A 20000-nucleotide genomic window follows, 5' to 3' on the forward strand; every position below is an offset into this window, starting at 1 on the left:
CAGCGGCTGTACAGAAAACTCGATTGCGCCGAAGAAATTTCGGCGCATTTGTTACTTCCGCTCCCACAATTCTTCCAACCGCCGGATCGAGTTGACGAGGCATCGACGGCATTCTGTCATTTGATTGATGTTACTAAGCTAATTCCCTCTCTTCCATATTCCTCCCTATTCTCGCTTCCCCTCCCCTTCATCGAACAATAAAAAGAATGAAATGCAGAATAAAAACTTAAAGAGTAAATTGCTTTATCTCGACATCCCCCTCCCGTAAGAATTGCGTGCTTATAAAAAAAATAACTATTTCATCCGCGAAAAAAATTAATTTCCCCAATTAAAAAAAAAAAAATTTGAAATTCAACGAGACAACTGTCAAAAAGGTAAAAATGGGACGAATCGTATCCCTCCCCCTTCCCCCACCAACCCCGTACCTGTTATGGCATTCAATATTTCGTCCAAAGTCATGCACATGCCACTCTTCGTCCCAATATAGTCTTTGCTGGGAGAGAAAGAGAGAGGAGTGTGATGAAGACTGCGTTGTGGCAAAGTGAGTCTTTTGTCCTTCAAAAATCACTAAGCCACTTTATAAAGACTACCGACTCGTACCGCCATAACGGTGACATCGTATATTATATATGCACTGAAATTTCAGGCAGATAGCGAAATGCACTTAAGGGCATTTGATCCCCAATGAGCTAGTGCTTAACACGGCGAAATACATTTGACACCCCCAGGGGCTAGCACTAAACACGGCGAAACAGTGTAGGTAAGCCACTGTTTCGCCGTGTTTAGTACTAGCCCCTGGGGGGGATCAAACGTCCCCAAGTGCATTTCGCTATCTGCCTGAAATTTCAGGCAGTTCGCGAAATGCCTGGTTTCGCTATCTGCCCGTAACATATACAAAATGGCTATAATTTGTGACCAGGTCCATAAATTAACGGAAATTATAATGCATTCACTGCAATTGATCATTATCGTTTAATCAAAGCATATCATGAAACTAAACAGGAATGAAACTGATGTCACTTAACGAAGAACCTTTTGGAAACTCTCAGAGAAACGGGGGATTTGCCTGAGAGAGAGAGAGAGAGAGAGAGAGAGAGAGAGAGAGAGGAGAGAGCCGCTGCTAGGCCAACCCACTGGTAGACAACCCAAGATTTACCTGCCCAAGATTTACCTGAGAGAGAGAGAGAAGCTGCTATGCCAACCCACTGGTTGACAGCCAAGATTGGCCTGAGAGAGAGAGAGAGAGAGAGAGAGAGAAGCTGCTATGCCAACCCACTGGTTGACAGCCCAAGATTTGCCTGAGAGAGAGAGAGAGAGAGAGAGAGAGAGAGAGAGAGAGAGGCTGCTATGCCAACCCACTGGTTGACAGCCCAAGATTGGCCTGAGAGAGAGAGAGAGAGAGAGAGAGAGAGAGAGAGAGAGAGAGAGAGAGAGCTGCTATGCCAACTCCTGGCTGACAGCCCAAGTTATGCAGTAGCTTAGTCTGTAATATTCTCCTTAAATCATGTCCTAATTTGAATACCACGAGCATTCAAGTCTCTTTACCTAAATATCACGCGCTTTCAAATGACACTAAACGTTGGAGTCTGTTCTTATCCTTATAAATCTGCTTAGTGCGTCTTTATTATTATTATTATTATTATTATTATTATTATTATTATTATTATTATTATTAAATTCCAATGACTTTGCGTGGGAAACTTCTTCATAAATGTCACCTGACACTAAACGTTGGAGCCTGTTCTTATCCTTATAAATCTGATTAGTACATCTTTATTATTATTATTATTATTATTATTATTATTATTAAATTCCGGTGACTCTGCACGGGAAGCTTCTCCATAATATCACCGTCTATCATGACACACACAAGAAAAAAACTCCAGGATGTCCTAATTAAAGTGTCCTAAAGCTTGAAGTTTCTCCAAGTTAACGAATGCCGTCACCCACCTGAAACTAAACCTGTTTTACCCCAAAAGTACCTCCAGCAACAAAAATGGAAAGGAATTTATTTATTTATTTTGATTACAGAGGTCTTTGGAATTAAGGTCCGAATTCTCTATACTAAGCCAATTACTAAATATATGAAAAGGGAGAATTTGACACTAAATTTAAACTGCGACTCATAAGACCCTAAAAAAATTGAGCTTAAACATTTAGAGTACATTTTAATTTCCATAAGGCATATTCTACCAGAATCCGACAGAAATTCCTTTAAGAAGTTTAATCGACATATATCGCAAGACTGATTAAACTATTATAAAGAACTTCTTTGATGTGCATGATAAAGCCAAAACCAAATATATATATATATATATATATATATATATATATATATATATATATATATATATATATATATATAATATAAATATTTATGTATATATATAATATATGATATGAAGTAATCTTTAAGTGTATATATATATATATATATATATATATATATATATATATATATATATATATATATATATATATATATAATATAACATAATATAATTTATATATGATACAAACTAATCTTTAAGTGCATACTTATTTTCACATCTTAAAGAGATTCTTCTGCCAAAATTTTAACTAAAAGATATATAGACTTCAAGCTCGTATCTCGCTTCATTACCCTGCAAACCCTGGGAATGGCACAAATCACCCCCACCCCAAGATAAACAGGATTACAGAGAACAGAAGCTCCATCTGCACAAGTAAGAAGTTAAAACAAATGAAATGACATCTAATAGCAGGTTGGAAGCACTACAAGAACTCAAACTTTTCTTAAGATAATCTTAAATTTCTTGAGAGAGAGAGAGAGAGAGAGAGAGAGAGAGAGAGAGAGAGAGAGAGAGAGAGATGCAAGTATGAGAAATTAGAAGCTATTCTGGGCGCGTGTATGTATGCTTGTATTTACGAGAGAGAGAGAGAGAGAGAGACAGAGAGAGAGAGAGAGAGAATCATGTAAGTACGAAAAATTGTAACATCCTACATTCCATTTTGGACTTATATTTGCATGTACGAGGAGAGAGAGAGAGAGAGAGAGAGAGAGAGAGAGAGAGAGAGAGAGAGAGATGGAAAACGTTCTGAATCACTGATGTCAAAGCGAAATGAAAAGCAGGCGTGTAATTGGCTGGATAGAATCGCCAACAGATGACAAAGAGAGGCAAAGATTATCTCCATGAGAAGCTTGCAGCTGAAAGCACTGGACAAATATCTTCCTTCAAAAAATAACCTTGACGACTGAAGGAACAAGACAACTCAACGCAATCCCAGTTCTGTGCAACCTTCAGAATAAATGGTTGTCCTCAAAAATAGCTATGGATCAATTGAAATCCGAAGTCACTATATATATATATATATATATATATATATATATATATATATATATATATATATATATATATATATATATGTATATGTATACACACACACGCATATATATATATACTGTACAAATACATACGCAATGACAACGTATACTAACAACATATAAACGCACGGATAATCTTCTACGACAGCAACATGAAATCCTAAAAACCACTAAAAAGCTAAAAAGACGAAACAACAATCGAGGAAAGACAAACACTAAAAGAACGAAAAGGACGGAGTACAAATGCAAAATCTTTATAGCACAAGGAAGCGAAAGGACGTAAAAAGAATCAAGATAAAACACAAACAAAAATTAAGATAAAACACAAACAAACAGGGGGGGACTTTGGACGAGGAAGGAAAAAGCCGCCTGAAAAACGGAGCCGCGGCTGAAAAGGTTAAAATAAAGAACAAGCACAGCGGGAGCGCGATTAAAGAAACGAAAGGAATACGCCACCAACGAAAGAAGGTAAAGAAAGGGAATCTGGAGAAAATACAGAGAGAAAGACAAGTTATTTTTAAAAGACGGATTTCATATCACTGTAACAGCTGTTCTGTGGATTAAGTGATTAAAGTTATGCTTTGCATAAATTTAATCACTTTAATGCTTTGCAAAACTTTAAATAACCGGGCATAAACGTATTATGAAAATATACACAAACAAATAAGTATATATATATATATATATATATATATATATATATATATATATATATATATATATATATGTATATATATATGAGGACAATTCCTTCAAATTTATAGTTACTGGACGAACTGTTGAAAAGCATTATCGGAACGGAAATGCCTTGAGAATTCACACAAACATTTGGCAGCTTTGATTAAATGCCCTCTTGGAACAGGGAAATTCACTCATAATTCATTGATATCTAACTTAATTCCTTGAACGCCTTCTCAGTAAACAGAGTATAACTTCAAAGTTGACATTTACTTAGTCGAATGTCTTCTTTGAACTAGATTATTCCCGAAAAGTGTCTGATATTTGGATAAAGTGGCTTAGGATTTCTTGGGACAGTACAATTTCTTCAGAAATAATAGACATTTTGTTGATCCGTGGAATGGAGTTGAAAATGTCCCTCAGAATTCATGGAAATTTGTTTGGATTAGTTGACAGCAACAGAACTGACAAATTCCCTCAGAATTCAGAGAAATTTGGTTGGACTAGTTGACTGCAATGAACTGACAAATTCCCTCAGAATTCACGGACATTACAAAGTGACTGAATGCATCCTAGAAACTGAATACTTGGTCCAGAATTCACAATCATAAGGTTATATAATGTTGGAATGCTTAAATGCATTCTCAATACTGGAGAATTTCTTCAGAATTCACAGACATTTCGTTGAACTAGTTGAATGAGTATTTAGAACTAAGGGGCTTGTTCAAGATTCACAAGTACTTTCCTGAATTAGCTGAAACGCCCCTTGAAACCGGTAAAATCCTTCAGAATTCACTGAAGCATGGTTATGATACTTTATATGCCTTCTTGGAACCGGAGAGTTTCTTCAGAATTCGCAGACTTTTGGCTGAATTACTTAAGTCCATTTTTGGAACTAAAGAATTTGCTCACAATTCAGACATATGAATCAGTTGATTACCTTCACAAAATCGGAAAATTCCTTCAGAATTTAATCCATTTTGTTAGCATAAAAACTCATGATAAAAACATCTGTAAGATATTTTAACATGAAAACAGAACAATTTCCTCACAAAATGCATTGTTTCCACTTGATGATTTTAAACAATATTAAAATCTTTATCACCACAGCCCAACTTCCATCAGATTATTCATAACTTCCACTGGACAATTTTTCCCTAAAATGTTAGCTATTTTCAGCCATGACATTCTCTATCAGATTATACATCAATCTCCCACGGTACAAAAACAAACATTACCACAACAAAAACAACACCAACAAAAACAACAACAACAAAAACAGGGCAGTCAAGACACTTAACGTTGAATTTCCGCTAACAAATGAACAAGAAGAGCGGAAGACTGGAAATGGGAGATCCATCCCAGGCAATAAAGCAGCGTGTTCAGGGAAACCACATCTAATCTAAGAGAGAAAGAGAGAGAGAGAGAGAGAGAGAGAGAGAGAGAGAAAGGCCTTCGACAAAGTGCGACTAAGTGGATCTAAAATAGATTACAACAAACTGCACCAGAAAAATACACGCGTGAAAGCGCCAAGGCACATGCAGACACACCTCGGCCGTTCTCGCATGTGTATTTGAGAGAAAGAAAAGTTAAAGGACGGTTTATTTATATATACATATACCAATATATACATACATACATATATATATATGTGTGAATACATACACATTTAAACATCTATATAAATATAATCATATACATATAAAATACACAGATATATATATATATATATATATATATATATATATATATATATATATATATATATATATATATATATATATATATATATATATATGTGTGTGAAATTGGTAATAAAATAAAATAATAAATACAATGGCATTCCTTTTTAGATCTGAGCCTAATATAAAATGTCTTCGGACCCTGCACTCCCCATACAGACTATGTGCCACCCTGAAGGAACTTACCTGGTGACCACTCCAAAGCCTCAATTCTCCTGAAGGGGAACTTGGAGGCTTCTGTATTTTCCAATCTCGGACTTGAAAGTCTTGGTTCCTTCCAAACACGAACCTGAAAGTCCTGGTTCCTTCCAACAGAGACCGCAAATGCATTGCTTTCTGTAACGGTAAATTTCAAAGACGATCTCAGGAACACTGTTTCTTCCAATGGCGACCTTGGAAATGTTGGTTTCTTCCAAGATCATCGGACAAGTACTCGATCTTCCAATATTCCGAATAGCAGCAGCAGTAGTAGTAGTAGTAGTAGTAGTAGTCTCAGAATAATGTGATCATTCAACAGAGAAATTAAACCCAAAATTATTTTCTTGCAACGTAAAAAATAAAAAAAACAAACTTGAGAAAACAGCTGGAAGCTTTCGAGAGATCCTGAATAACTCGCATTTTCGATTTAAAATGTGAACTCTTCTAAACAAGAGAAAAAAATGTTCACTGTAATACTAAAAATAACGATAATTTTATCTTGCATACGTGGACATCGTTTGAAGAATAAGATAAAAGTCAAAATAATCTGCATGAATTAACTATGATTTACCAGTTTATGCCCTTCTTACACTGCTGTTAAATCACCACGTAAAGCTACTCATACTCACTTCAACCAACGAGGTTGGGAGGGGATACTGAACTGAATATAGATCCTTTTACTGTACCTCCTTTCATATTCTCTTTCTTCCATCTTACTTTCTACCCTCTCCTAACAATTAATTCATACTGCAACTGCGAGTTTTCCTCCTGTTACACCTTTCAAACCTTTTCCTGTCAATTTCCGTTTCAGCGCTGAATGACCTCATAGGTCCCAGTGCTTGGCCTTTGGTCTAAATTCTATATTTAGCTCAGTTCGGGAGGGGATAATGCTTTCACCCGTGTCTGTCCGTGTCTGAGTTTGCAAAATATCTCGAGAATGGATTGGCAGATTTTCATGAAATATTGTAAAAACATCCGATGAATGCGCTCTTGGATAATATTTCCTCCCATTTATCCACATGGTCATAATATCAATATATTTTTTTTAATATTATGGTATTTGCGGTCACAAACGAAAAGCAGTGTGTGAAGCTCTTTATAAAATAATCTCCAAAAAAATCAAAATATTTACACTCATTTATTTTTTATATTTTTATCTACAAATATTATTCAGATAGATTCGCTCTTTTATCTTCTACATGTATACGTATCTATTCTGTGGAAGCGTGTTTAACTTTCCGCTGCAACGCCAGTTCATGAAGAACCAAACAGATCAATCAATTAAACCAACTAAAACTTTTAATCTAGTTCCACGTTCATTTCGAACAACAACAACAACAACAACAACAACAATAATAATAATAATAATAATAATAATAATAATAATAATAATAATAATAATAATAATAATAATAATGAGAATTAAAAGTCAGTGTAGTGTTAAAAATACATATGTACAGAGTTTTTAACTCTGTACATAAATATAGGATCGCCTTGTTTCAATAATAATAATAATAATAATAATAATAATAATAATAATAATAATAATAATAATAATAATAATAATAATATCTCGGAAGAAGACCCTCTCTCAAACAAACTTCATAGTTGTACCCTTGCCTTCATTCGCCTTTTGAAAAATGGTACAATACTGAAACGTCAAGGAATAAATGAACTTTGGACAGCTGCTGTATAATTTCACCTGTTTCTACGAAGAAACTCATTCGAGAGATGGAGAAACTCCAATGCAAACTCAACGGAATGAAGTAATAATAATAATAATAATAATAATAATAATAATAATAATAATAATAATAATAATAATAATAATCTGTGTAATAAAGTCCACAATTATAAAATAAATATATTGCTCTGTAAATTGTGGATTTTTATTACACAGATTGTTTTTCACGAGATTGTGAATTTCTTAGCAATAATAATAATAATAATAATAATAATAATAATAATAATAATAATAATAATAATAATAATAATAATAATAATAATAATAATTTCACACAGATGATTATCAAATCTTCGAAGTATTATAATAATAATAATAATAATAATAATAATAATAATAATAATAATAATAATAATTCCACACAGATGATAATAAAATCTTTTAAGTATTATAAGATGCTTTTCCGAACGGCTCAGCGTCAAGGGATCATCCTTTCCGAGTAAACCCGAGTTAACCAGGAGAGTAAACGTAATTGACATCTTACTATGGCCCCCAAGGTCTCTTACAAAATCGCTAAATTCGGGTCATGAAACGGGTTTAAGGCCGTCCCGTACTGAAGGAAAATGACTTTCCAACAGGTCAAGCCATTACAAACCAGAGAGGGGAAAATTAACGGAATTAGCTGTCCCAGTGGTACACTGCGCAATGATTATCCAATTTCCGACATTGTGTGCAAATATGACATGTGCCAAAGCATAAGAGATTGGGCAAGAGTGAGTTAACCGCGATGCCAGAACAATTTCTACAGTTAAGTATACCTTAGTTTACCCAGACCACTGAGCTGATTAACAGCTCTCCTAGGGCTGGCCCGAAGGATTAGATTTGTTCTACGTGGCTAAGAACCAACTGGTTTACCTAGCAAAGGGGGCCTACAGCTTATTATTTCTACAGAGAACAACCGTTATCCTTATTCCAGCCACTAAGAAGAATGAGCTCGTAAAGACAGACAAGAAGAAGAAGAAGAAGAAGAAGAAGAAGAAGAAGAAGAAGAATTAATTAAGAGGAAGAAGAAGAAAGAGAGAGAAGGAAAAAAGTATAAGTGTATTTCACTCAGGGTCAACTCGGAGCGCCGCTCTATCAGCCAGCCTCAAGCACCACTCGAGAGGCGGAGACGGCACAGATAAAAGCAGATAAAGAGAGGTAAATGCTCCTCAATTTCAGGCAATAATGTTTAATCCGCCTCACTCGCCCCGGCTCTTAATTAGGGACATGAAGTGGGTTCTCCTGTGGCCTCTCCTCGTCGCTTCCACTGCTACGGGTAAAACAACTTTCAGTTCCTCTTTTTTTTTTTTTTTTTTTTTTTTTTTTTTTTTTTGAGAATGCGTAATGTCGGTAGTCCGTCATTATTTTCAGCTGCTTTCACTTTGACCCGAATGAATTAACCGGTTGGTAACAGTAACATTCGCTGCTTAACTGACAATGAAATCGGAAGATCAAACTTGCTTGCGTTTGAAAATGAATGACAGATATATATATATATATATATATATATATATATATATATATATATATATATATATATAATGTTACATAAAATTTACATATGTATGTAAACATACTGATCATTACAATTATGAAGAGATATAGAACATAGACAGCCAGGCACAGAAACATATATATATATACATAAATATAGAAACAGATATATATATATATATATATATATATATATATATATACATATATATATATATGTATATATATATAATATATATATATATATATATATATATATATATACTGTATATATATTATATATATATATACATACATATATATATATGATATTATATATATACATACATACATATATGTATATATATATATATATCAAAATATATAAATATATATACATAAATATAAAATATATAAATATATATATACATATATATATATACATATATATATATATATATATATATATATATATATATATATATATATATATATACAGTAAATATATAGATATACTCTATAAATAATATAATATATAATGTGTGTGCGCGCGCGTGTACATAAGTCGTGACAAGGTGTGACAGTGAGGTTATGATAAGGAGTCTCAAAATGAAGTGTGGCTTTGCTGATGTTAGCTGATGATACAGAGTTAGGTGATGATACCAAAAAAGAAAAAAAAAAGCTGAAGGAACTGGCGAGAAAAAAGTTTGAAAGTGTTCGTAAGAAATTTTAAAAATGAACGATAGCAAAAGTACGGTAATGAGGATAGATGGTGGCCAGGGAATATTAGAAAAGAAACCATTATGGATGATGGAAGAACGTAAATGGTTGAGTCAGTGTTTACAATTTGTGTATGTTATCCCGACTGCTTTTTTGGTCTGGATGAATGATGACCCACTTGCACCAACACAAACTAAATTGAATTGAACTGAATATAGAATTTAGGCCAAAGGCCAAGTGCTGGGACTTATAAGGTCATTCAGCGCTGAAACGGAAATTGACAGTAAAAGGTCTGAAAGGTGTAACATGAGGAAAACCTCGCAGCTGCACTGTGAATCAATTGTTAGGAGAGGGTTGAAAGTAAGATGGAAGAAAGAGAATATGAACGGAGGTACAGTAAAAGGAATGCAAGAGGTTGCAGCTCGGGGCCGAAGGGACGCTGCAAAGAACCTTAAATAATACCTACAGTGCACCGCATGAGGTGCACTGACGGTACTAATCACCTACAGGGAACACAAACTAAAGCATAATAACTTTCAGTACCTTTAACTGAGAAGATCACTTGGAGTCTCAGGTATCTGTAAATGTAAATGTTCTGATAAGGACAGAAGACTGATTCCATTTCTAATTATGAAAATCCAGTGGGATCACTTCTATGGAGCTTTATTACTGTATGGAAATTTAATCATCGGTCCACCTTGAATTTGAACTGTGACCCCTTTAAATCAATGCAAAATAAAATCATTCCATCAGAATCAGATTAATAAGCTAATTAATAATAGAGTTCGAGGGCATATCTTAAGTGTACACTATGAGCAGTAATACTCAATGGAGTAAGAAAAAATATATATAAGAAAAATAAAAAAAAAAATATATATATATATATATATATATATATATATATATATATATATATATATATATATATATATATGTATTGTGTATATGTGTTCTATGTATGTTTGCATGTTTGTTTGTTTTTTTAACTGTATTATTCACAAGTGAGAAGCGACCCCCTACAAGAAGAATGGGGTTACGTGACAGTCCGCCCAAAAGCCCACATGTTTTGGGCATTGTACCACGTGGACCAGCCGGGCGATTACGCAACATACCCCCTCATCATGTGGCTTCAGGGAGGACCAGGCTGTTCGGGAGTCGGATTCGGGAACTTCAGAGAAATGGGGCCGTATGACATCAACGGGAACAAGAGGCCGTATGCCTGGGTAAGTCAAGAAGAATCTTATTAAAATTTACTGTTTTTAAACCTACTAAAATTATCTTAGTGTGTTCAATTTTCCGAAATGTTTAAATTGGCTCATTTTTTTATCATAAGCTTCTGCGCCTTCACTAAATACTGTAAGCTAATGCCTCAAAGTCTCATTGGAAAGATATAAGGGTGACATGTTGATGACATCCATATATTGCAAAATATTCATAAAACATAATCACTCCATAAACTGTAACTACAATCAAGAGTCAAAGATTTTCCTACAAGATATCAAAAATTCTTAAGCTTAAAATTCGTTGGTATAAGCATCATGAATGTAAAATATATCGGTTTGTTATAAAATCAGTGTCATAAAGTATTTCTAACCATGAAGGAGTATGGAATTTACCAATTAAAATGCATGTTCTACAGCAAAACATCAACAAGCATAAAAAAGGCAAAGTACGAAATCCAAGAGATAAGCAAAAATGTGCCTAAGTTTCTTCGACGCAATCGAGTTCTCTGTACAGCCGCTACAGCGTATAATCAAGGCCACCGAAAATAGATCTATCTTTCGGTGGTCTCGGTATGATGCTGTATGAGCAGCGACCCATGAAACTTTATCCACGGCCCGGTGGTGGCCTGTCCTATACCGTTGCCAGAAGCACGATTGTGGCTAACTTTAACCTTAAATAAAATAAAAACTACTGAGGCTAGAGGGCTGCAATTTGGTATGTTGATGATTGGAGGGTGGATGATCAACATATCAATTTGCAGCCCTCTAACGTCAGTAGTTTTTAAGATCTGAGGGTGGACAGAAAAAGTGCGGACAGAAAAAGTGCGGACAGAAAAAGTGCGGACGGACAGACAAAGCCGGCACAATACTTTCCTTTCACACAAAACTAAAATAGGAAGTCTGATATTCAAAGTTCTTCATATAAGTATAACAAACATGTACCCCATCTGACGGTATAAAGTTTAGCCATCTTTTAAAAAAGAGTGAAGTTCGAATCTTTATTGTATTTTCATATATCCGGAAGTATAAGGTTTAAGTTTAAAACGCAGGCCAGCCAATTACTAAAAACTAAGTTTAAATGTACAGTATCCACAGGTATTTTCAAGTATCTCAAGGTACGAAGTTTGACTATCATAAAATCTAAATTAAATTTTAACAGGTATCTTTAAATATCGTAAAGTACTTGGCTTAGTTGTCACAATGAGTAAAATTTGTGGCGCAGGTTTCAAAAGATATCTTTAAATATCACAAAGTAGTTATTATAACTATTATAAAATGCACAGTTCAGGATTCAAGGGTGATTCCAATTACCTAAAATAATGAGGTTTAAGTAAGAAAATACAAATAAATAAATAAATCAATCAATCAATCAATAAATGCATAAACAAAATTTCCAAGTCCCACTTCAGTCAATAATGATCTCACGATATATCCACAAGAATGATTAAATAACATTCCGATCACTGCAATGCACTTCACGTGGAGTGAAATTACAAGTTCCAAGAGTTTCGTTTCAAAAATAGACATTTTCTGTCGGCAACGAGGCTCTCTCTCTCTCTCTCTCTCTCTCTCTCTCTCTCTCTCTCTCTCTCTCTCTCTCTCTCTCTCGCTAGGAAATTTTTTCAGTCATTTCAGTATATCTTTTAGCAATATTTATTGGACTTCATTAATATGCTCCGTGGTAAGCTTAAACTCTCTCTCTCTCTCTCTCTCTCCCTTTATAGCGACATTTATCAATACTTCCCTTTACTTTTGGAAAAGGTTGTCAAGATAATATCCAAAAAATAGATTCTCCACCGACAGGCTACAAATGACATAATCTTCTGTAAATCATATCTAACCAGACGTACGCCATGACAGAAAGACGTAGGCCACATTGAAATCAATACAACCGACAGACAACTTACGTATCACTCCAGTCAAGACAAGGAGGCGCAACGCGTAATTATGCCAACATGACACACAACAGCACCCGACGGCTTCGACCGACTTTAGGCGTTGCAATATCTAGGTCACAGCCATCACGACACCACCGAAGGATTGCGAAGGTCTGCTGGCTAAATCACGCTACCATCTCCTTCCCTTCGAAAGCACTTGGCAGAGATTTCGGAAAAGAAATTTTTGCAAAATGTATTTCCAGGGAGATTTTACAAGCGGCGCGCGGTGGCCAACGCTTGCAACAATTATCAGAAATGATTTTGAGGGACGCATTTTGGAATTAAGTTTTATGTAAAGAATCGTAACTCATTCACGTAAATATGTGTCAGTACTGGTTACATAACCGTCACACAAACTGAAGAAAATACACCATAACGTAGACGAAATACAAAAAATATATGTTTTTCTAATAAAGAGAGCAAAAATGACTCGGTAAATTAAACACACCAATAAATTAAGTCTAGAGACCACAAACCTCGGCCAAGTCAGCGAAATCAAACGGTGAATGAACCTTTTACCGATAAAAGTAACATTTTCATCTCTTGCAAGCTCTATCACCTGTTGCCAGTCAAGAGACCCATCTTTGGTATAATTCTTGTGGGAATCCACGCATATTCCTCCTAGCAGGACAATTTCATAAATAAATTCTAAGTGTCCCTGAAATGACGTTATTTTCAAGGTACTCTTAGAACGGAATATAAAATTTAGGCCAAAGGCCAAGTGCTGCAACCTTTGAGGTCATTCAGCGATGAAAGGGAAATTGAGACTAAAAAGGTTTTAAAGGTGTAAAAGGAGGAAAACCTCGCAGTTGCACTATGAATCAATTGTTAGGAGAGTGTGGAAAGTAAGATGGAAGAAAGAGAATATGAACGGAGGTACAGTAAAAGGAATGAAAGGGATTGCAGCTCAGGGCCGAAGGGACGCTGCAAAGATCCTTAAGTAATGTCTACAGTTACAATTCACACGATAGTGGAAGGTCAAATATTCTGAACAAAAAAAAACTCACAAAATTCACCTTACGAAAACTTAAAAGAGATATTTTCGAAATTCGGTGCAGTTACTCAAAGACAGCTGCGACCCTGAAAACACCATTTATTCAAGACGTAAACAAACCAAAAGGGACCCGCTTAATGGATCAAAGAAGAGCCGATGGGAGGGCTTCCAAAAACAATAAACATAGGAGATAGTTTCACAGATAAGAGATAAATATGACAGATAAAAATACAGTGGCTCCCCTTAACAAAACCTTTTCTCTTCTTGACTGAGGAAAAAATGTGCATCATCGTCCCCCGAAGGTCAGTGAAATGCAACAGCTGATAATGAAATGTTCACGAAGAAATCGAATCAGATAAGGTTAAACTTCACACCATGATAACGAACTTGCTCGAAACACACTCCTGGTAGTGGGGAAAAAAATTAAACAAACTGAGTATATTCAGCAAAGTGACAGCTGAATACAAACACGTGATAGCCATCGTTTTTCTAGTTCAAGCCGGCCTTGTGCCAACCCCTGCTCATCTGGAGATAAATAAATGGAGGTGAATACGGGGCCTGGTTTGGACCATTAGACCCAGACTCTGATAGGTGACAATTGCGGCGTATTACGTGAAATGTAATTTATTTTAAATAAACATCGAAAGGTACTGTATGAAACAGTACAAGATACAAACAGATAAAGACGACTCGATATCAAATATACCACTTCAAAATAAGATAAAGAAGACCGATATCAGATATACCACTTCAAAGTAATAAAAAAGATACCACATAAAACATGAGAATGAAATACGAATGAAATACACTGTTACTAGGGAGAACGTAATCTGGGTTCCTCTTACCATTACCCATTAAGTGCACTGTCACAAGTGATGGAAAATGGGAAAAAGAGATCAGGAAGAGAATATCCATGGGAAAGATGCATTTGGTAAGATAAAGATATCACCAGCTCAAAATATCGATGAATCTTAGGAGAAGATTTGTGAAATGTTTTTGTTTGGTCTGTATTGTTGTATGGCTGTGAAACTTGGACCTTGAGGGAAGGCAGATGAGGAGAGGTTACAGGCTGCAGAAATGTGGTTTTGGAGAAGGATGCTGAAAATATCATGGACAGAAGAGGAAAACTAATGAGCAGGTATTAGAAGTAGGCACTTTTGGCTTCAGTGAGAGGTAGACAAAATGCGGTTTATGGGTCACATAGTGAGAAGGAACTAGAACATCTCTCTCTCACTGGTAAAATCAATGGAAGTCGGCCAAGAGGAAGACCCTAGACAAAATATATGGATGGATTGGTGAGAATGACTGGAGGAAGAATGTCTGCAGCTCAGTTGCTGCAGAGAGCCGGAAAATAGAGAGGAGTGGCGAGCCATGATTGCCGACGTCCTTGGGGATATGGCACCTGGATGATGATGATGATGATGACTCAGCACATGGAAACTCAGAAACATAAGTTAGGGAAAAAAGCTCTTGAAATATGGAACTTGCAGTTTGCAATTACAAAACATGTCTGCATTGGAGCTCTTGACTTTCAATGACCAGAAACAGCTAGAGAACCTACTCTCGAATATGCATTCAAATTAGGTAGAGAAATTTGAAGTGAAGCTGTCAAGAGAAAATGAAGGGGGGCAGGAGGGGGCATAATCTTTGAATGGCCAAAATTGTGCCTTCTTGGTTCAGTATTTTGTTAACAGTATTAAAGCAGCCTTTTCTGTGCGCGTGCTCAGTAATGCAGTAATGTTTATAATTATGGGAGGATGGGAGCAAGATACCTAGAGGGCGAGTAGTATAAAATCAACTGCCACATGGTAAGAATATGAATAGTGAATATTTAATACCTTTAGGGACCTATCCTCAATTTAATCACATTTAAGAGGCTTTTGTACCTATCAAAAATAAATGTTTCGGATATGAAAAGAATTCATTACTTGTACTTTAATTAGGTCAGCAAAACACGCATAATGGAGTACCGTTCCTTCACTGAATACTGAAAAGTGTCACTCACTATCATTACTGAATACAAGACCACTTACAAAAGTCTGTAACCATGATAAACATGAAATAAAAGTTAAAAAAAAAAAGCAAGCAGGCTGCAAGGACGGTCTACTGAAATGAGCACAAGCAAAATAATAAAAAAAGGGAATAAAAATTAAATAAAGAAACAAAAGCAGGATATGAGGATCAGCGCAAAAGGAGAAAAATGAACAACAATGCTAATAAAAAAAAATAGAAGCAAAACCCGATATGCAAAAAAAGGAACATGAAAAAGAAAAACATCTCGATAAAAAAAAACATGAAAGGAAGCAGAGAGTAAAAAAGAATAAGAGGATAAAACGAGCGAAAATGGTGGAAGAAATGGACTGACGATGAACAAACAGAAAGAAGGAAATTATCCCAACTAATCAGCCGCTAAAAGTGCGGTATTATAAGAAAGCTTTATTATATGAGATAACATCGCCTCATCTTTCATCGTGGCAGCTAAAACAAAAATACTTCTATTAAAAGAACTTACAGTTAATTAACAAAGCGTAACCTTTCTAACTTAAACCCCCTTATTTGGAACTCTATCAGCACGACTGAGAGAGAGAGAGAGAGAAATCCTTAACATCGAGACGTTGTGTGTACTTAAATAAAAGGAAAATAAAACATTAAAATTTTCAAGTAACAGGTTAGACAAACAGACAGACAGAAATTTATATATATATATATATATATATATATATATATATATATATATATATATATATACACATATATATATATATATATATATATATATATATATATATATATATATATATATATATATATATATATATATATATATATATAAGTTATACTGTCTGTTTTGAAAGTAATACAAAATAAAAGTTCTCTCAAAAGATTAGTGGGTTACCATGGTTACCAGATTTACAGAAAAAATTTTTTTTTTTTTTTTTTTACAGAAAAAGGGCAACAACTCATTTAGTTTTAACTATTTCTTGTACTAGGATTAACGAGTCACTGTTATTGGCATTATAAATATCTAGTTAGGGAATTTTCAAGCTTCAACATCTCCCAAAAAAATGAAAGTACACTTAAATATTCAGCAGTATTCCAGCCTCTACTTTAGAACTTCCTAACCAAGCTTGAAAAATGCCTAAAGATTTCATAGAATCTCATTACTTATGTCATACAGTAATATACGAATCTCGTTAGTCTATGATTATGCCAAGGTTAATGAATACTACGACATATACTTAAACTAAATTATATAGATAAATGAAGTACAAAGTTCTTTCATAAAAATATTCATCCAAGGAATAACTGAGAATTTTCACATCCAACAGACAAAGAGTGCCAACCTACTATTCGTCGACAACCCCGTGGGCACTGGGTACAGCTACGTCGAAGACGACAGTGCCCTGACGACGGACAACTTACAAATAGCCAATGACCTCGTGGCCTGCGTCAAGGAGATCTTCAAGGCCAATCCGGACTTGGAGAAAATGCCCTTCTTCGTTTACGCCGAGTCTTACGGAGGCAAAATGACGGTTGATTTTGCTCTTGCATTCGACCAGGTAAGATTAAAAAAATTTTTTTTCATTTATCGTGCAAATCCTTTCATTTATTCTTTTTTCTTATCTTACTTTTCCATTGGTTTTTACCTGTGGAACTACGACATTCTGTTTGAATGCGCTTTTTTATAGTGATTTTTTTTCTTATTCTCTTATTTTAATTTGTCTTATATTCCTGTTATTTTGGAGGGTTACGGAACTGTGACATCGTGTTAAACAAGTTTCTTTAGCGTAAGTCTGCTTATGAACTGTGACATCGTGCATTTACGAATTCGAAAATAGCAACCCCCAGTGTGGCATTTAATATATTTCAAAACGCATCTGGGGATCACTTTGGCGTCACAATATTAATCCAAATCACAGAAGAGTTAAAATACACAAAATCAGACCCTTGCCTGATATAAGAAGACATTCTAAAAAAGTGTATGCTTTAACTAGAACTCTATTGAGTTGAGGGGTAGTGCCCTCAGTGTACCTCACGAGGTGCACCGTAGGCATTACTTAACTTTCTTTCCAGCGTCTCTTGGCCCCTAGCTGCCACCCCGTTCATTCCTTTTACAGTACCTCCGTTCATATTCCCTTTCTTCCATCTTGCCTTCCACCCTCTCCTAACAATTGTTTCATAGTGCAATTGAGATTTTTCTATTACACCTTTAAAACCTTTTTACTATCAATTTCCCTTTCAGCGCTGAATGACCTCTTAGGTCCCAGTGCTTGGACATTAGCCTAAATTTTACATTCCACTCCATTTCAAAAGAGACTCCTATTTACACTAAGACTTGGCACCTTACATCATAGAGCCTACCTAACACCTAAACTGCCCTGTGTCCTCAGGCGATTAAAAACGGCGAAGTGACAAGCGATTTTCGTGGGGTGGCCCTCGGGGATTCCTGGATCAGCCCCATGGACTCCATCAACAGTTGGGGGCCTTATCTCTACATGATGGTAAGTTAGGCTGGATTTGTATAATATATACGCACCAAACTGTTTTCTCGTAGTTCTGATATTCAACGAGTAAAAAAGGCTCCGAAGTTTCTTCGGTGCAGTCGAGTTTTCTGTACAGCGTATAATCAACGCCACCGAAAATAGATCTATCTTTCGGTGGTCTCGGTATAATGCTGTATGAGCTGCGGCCCATGAAAATTTAACCACGAACCGGTGGTGGCCTGTCTACATCGTTGCCAGAAGTATGATTATGGCTAAATTTAACCTTAAATAAAATAAAAACTACAGAGGCTAGAGGGCTGCAATTTGGGATGTTTGATGATTGTAGGGTGGATGATCAACATACCGGTTTGCAGCCCTCTAGCCTCAGCAGTTTCTATGATCTGGGGGCGGACAGAAAAAGTGCGGACGGACAGACAAAGCCGGCACAAGTTTTCTTTTACAGAAAACTGAAAATACATAAAAAGAATCCTAGAGCTATCACTCAAGTTCCCAGTACCGTGGAAACAATCTTCTTGACTGCGGAAATCTGCGTGTAACAATGGTTATAAGATCTTAGCATAACTGCAACTACTATAAACTTGGCAAAAACCTCTCGGCAAAGTTCTTGAGGTTTGTTAGTTCTTCATGGAAGGGTAGGTAGAGCTCTCGGCTAGCACTCTGTTGGCCAAGCGTTCGACTCTCCGACCGGCCAATGAAGAATTAGAGGAATTTATTTCTGGTGATAGAAATTCATTTCTCGTCATAATGTGGTTCGGATTCCACAATAAGCTGTAGGTCCCCCCGTTGCTACGTAACCAGTTGGTTCTTAACCACATAAAATAAATCTAATCCTTCGGGCCAGCCCTAGGAGAGCTGTTAACCAGCTCAGTGTCTGGTTAAACTAAGATATACTTTCTTTTGAGGGTTGTTTGTGCCTTAAAAGATAAGAAGGGTACTGCAGGTTTCATTCTGTATGCCACGTGTTCTGCACTATCCTCATCAGCATAGTATGGTCCTAAAGACTACTGAGGTTAGAGGGCTGCAAAATGGTACATTGATCATCCACCCTCCAATCATCAAACATACCAAATTGCAGCCCTCTACCCTCAGTAGTTTTCATTTTATTTAAGGTTACAGCTAGCCATAATCGTGCTTCTGGCAACGCTATATGATAGGCCACCACCGGCCAGTGGTTCAAGTTTCATGGGTCGCGGCTCATACAGCATTATGGCGAGACCACCGAAAGATAGATCTGTTTTCGGTGCCTCGATTATACGCAGGAGCGGCTGTACAGAAAACTTTGTTGCACCGAAGAAACTTCGGCACATTTTTTTTTTCTTTCTTTAAATCTTCGCTCCTAAGGGGAAACCAGCCTACACAGAGAGAGACAAGTAATAGGAAAAGGTGATAAAAAAAGAAATAAGAGGGAACAGAAAATAATACGATACACCTGAAATTCAG

The 20000-nt window shown here is 35.7% G+C and overlaps 1 protein-coding gene across 1 annotated transcript in view; it reads left to right on the forward strand.

Moving 5' to 3' along the window:
* The first annotated feature begins 8826 nt into the window (after positions 1–8826).
* Positions 8827–20000, forward strand: part of LOC136838482 (retinoid-inducible serine carboxypeptidase-like) — a 17759-nt gene continuing 6585 nt past the window's right edge. Inside the window, exons 1-4 of the mRNA XM_067103457.1 lie at positions 8827–8984; positions 10904–11124; positions 17385–17615; positions 18447–18557. Coding sequence (XP_066959558.1) covers positions 8894–8984; positions 10904–11124; positions 17385–17615; positions 18447–18557 — 654 coding nt within the window. The 5' untranslated portion in view covers positions 8827–8893. The remainder of the gene's footprint in view (positions 8985–10903; positions 11125–17384; positions 17616–18446; positions 18558–20000) is intronic.

This window comes from Macrobrachium rosenbergii, chromosome 5, assembly GCF_040412425.1.
Source record: "Macrobrachium rosenbergii isolate ZJJX-2024 chromosome 5, ASM4041242v1, whole genome shotgun sequence".
NCBI lineage: Eukaryota > Metazoa > Arthropoda > Malacostraca > Decapoda > Palaemonidae > Macrobrachium > Macrobrachium rosenbergii.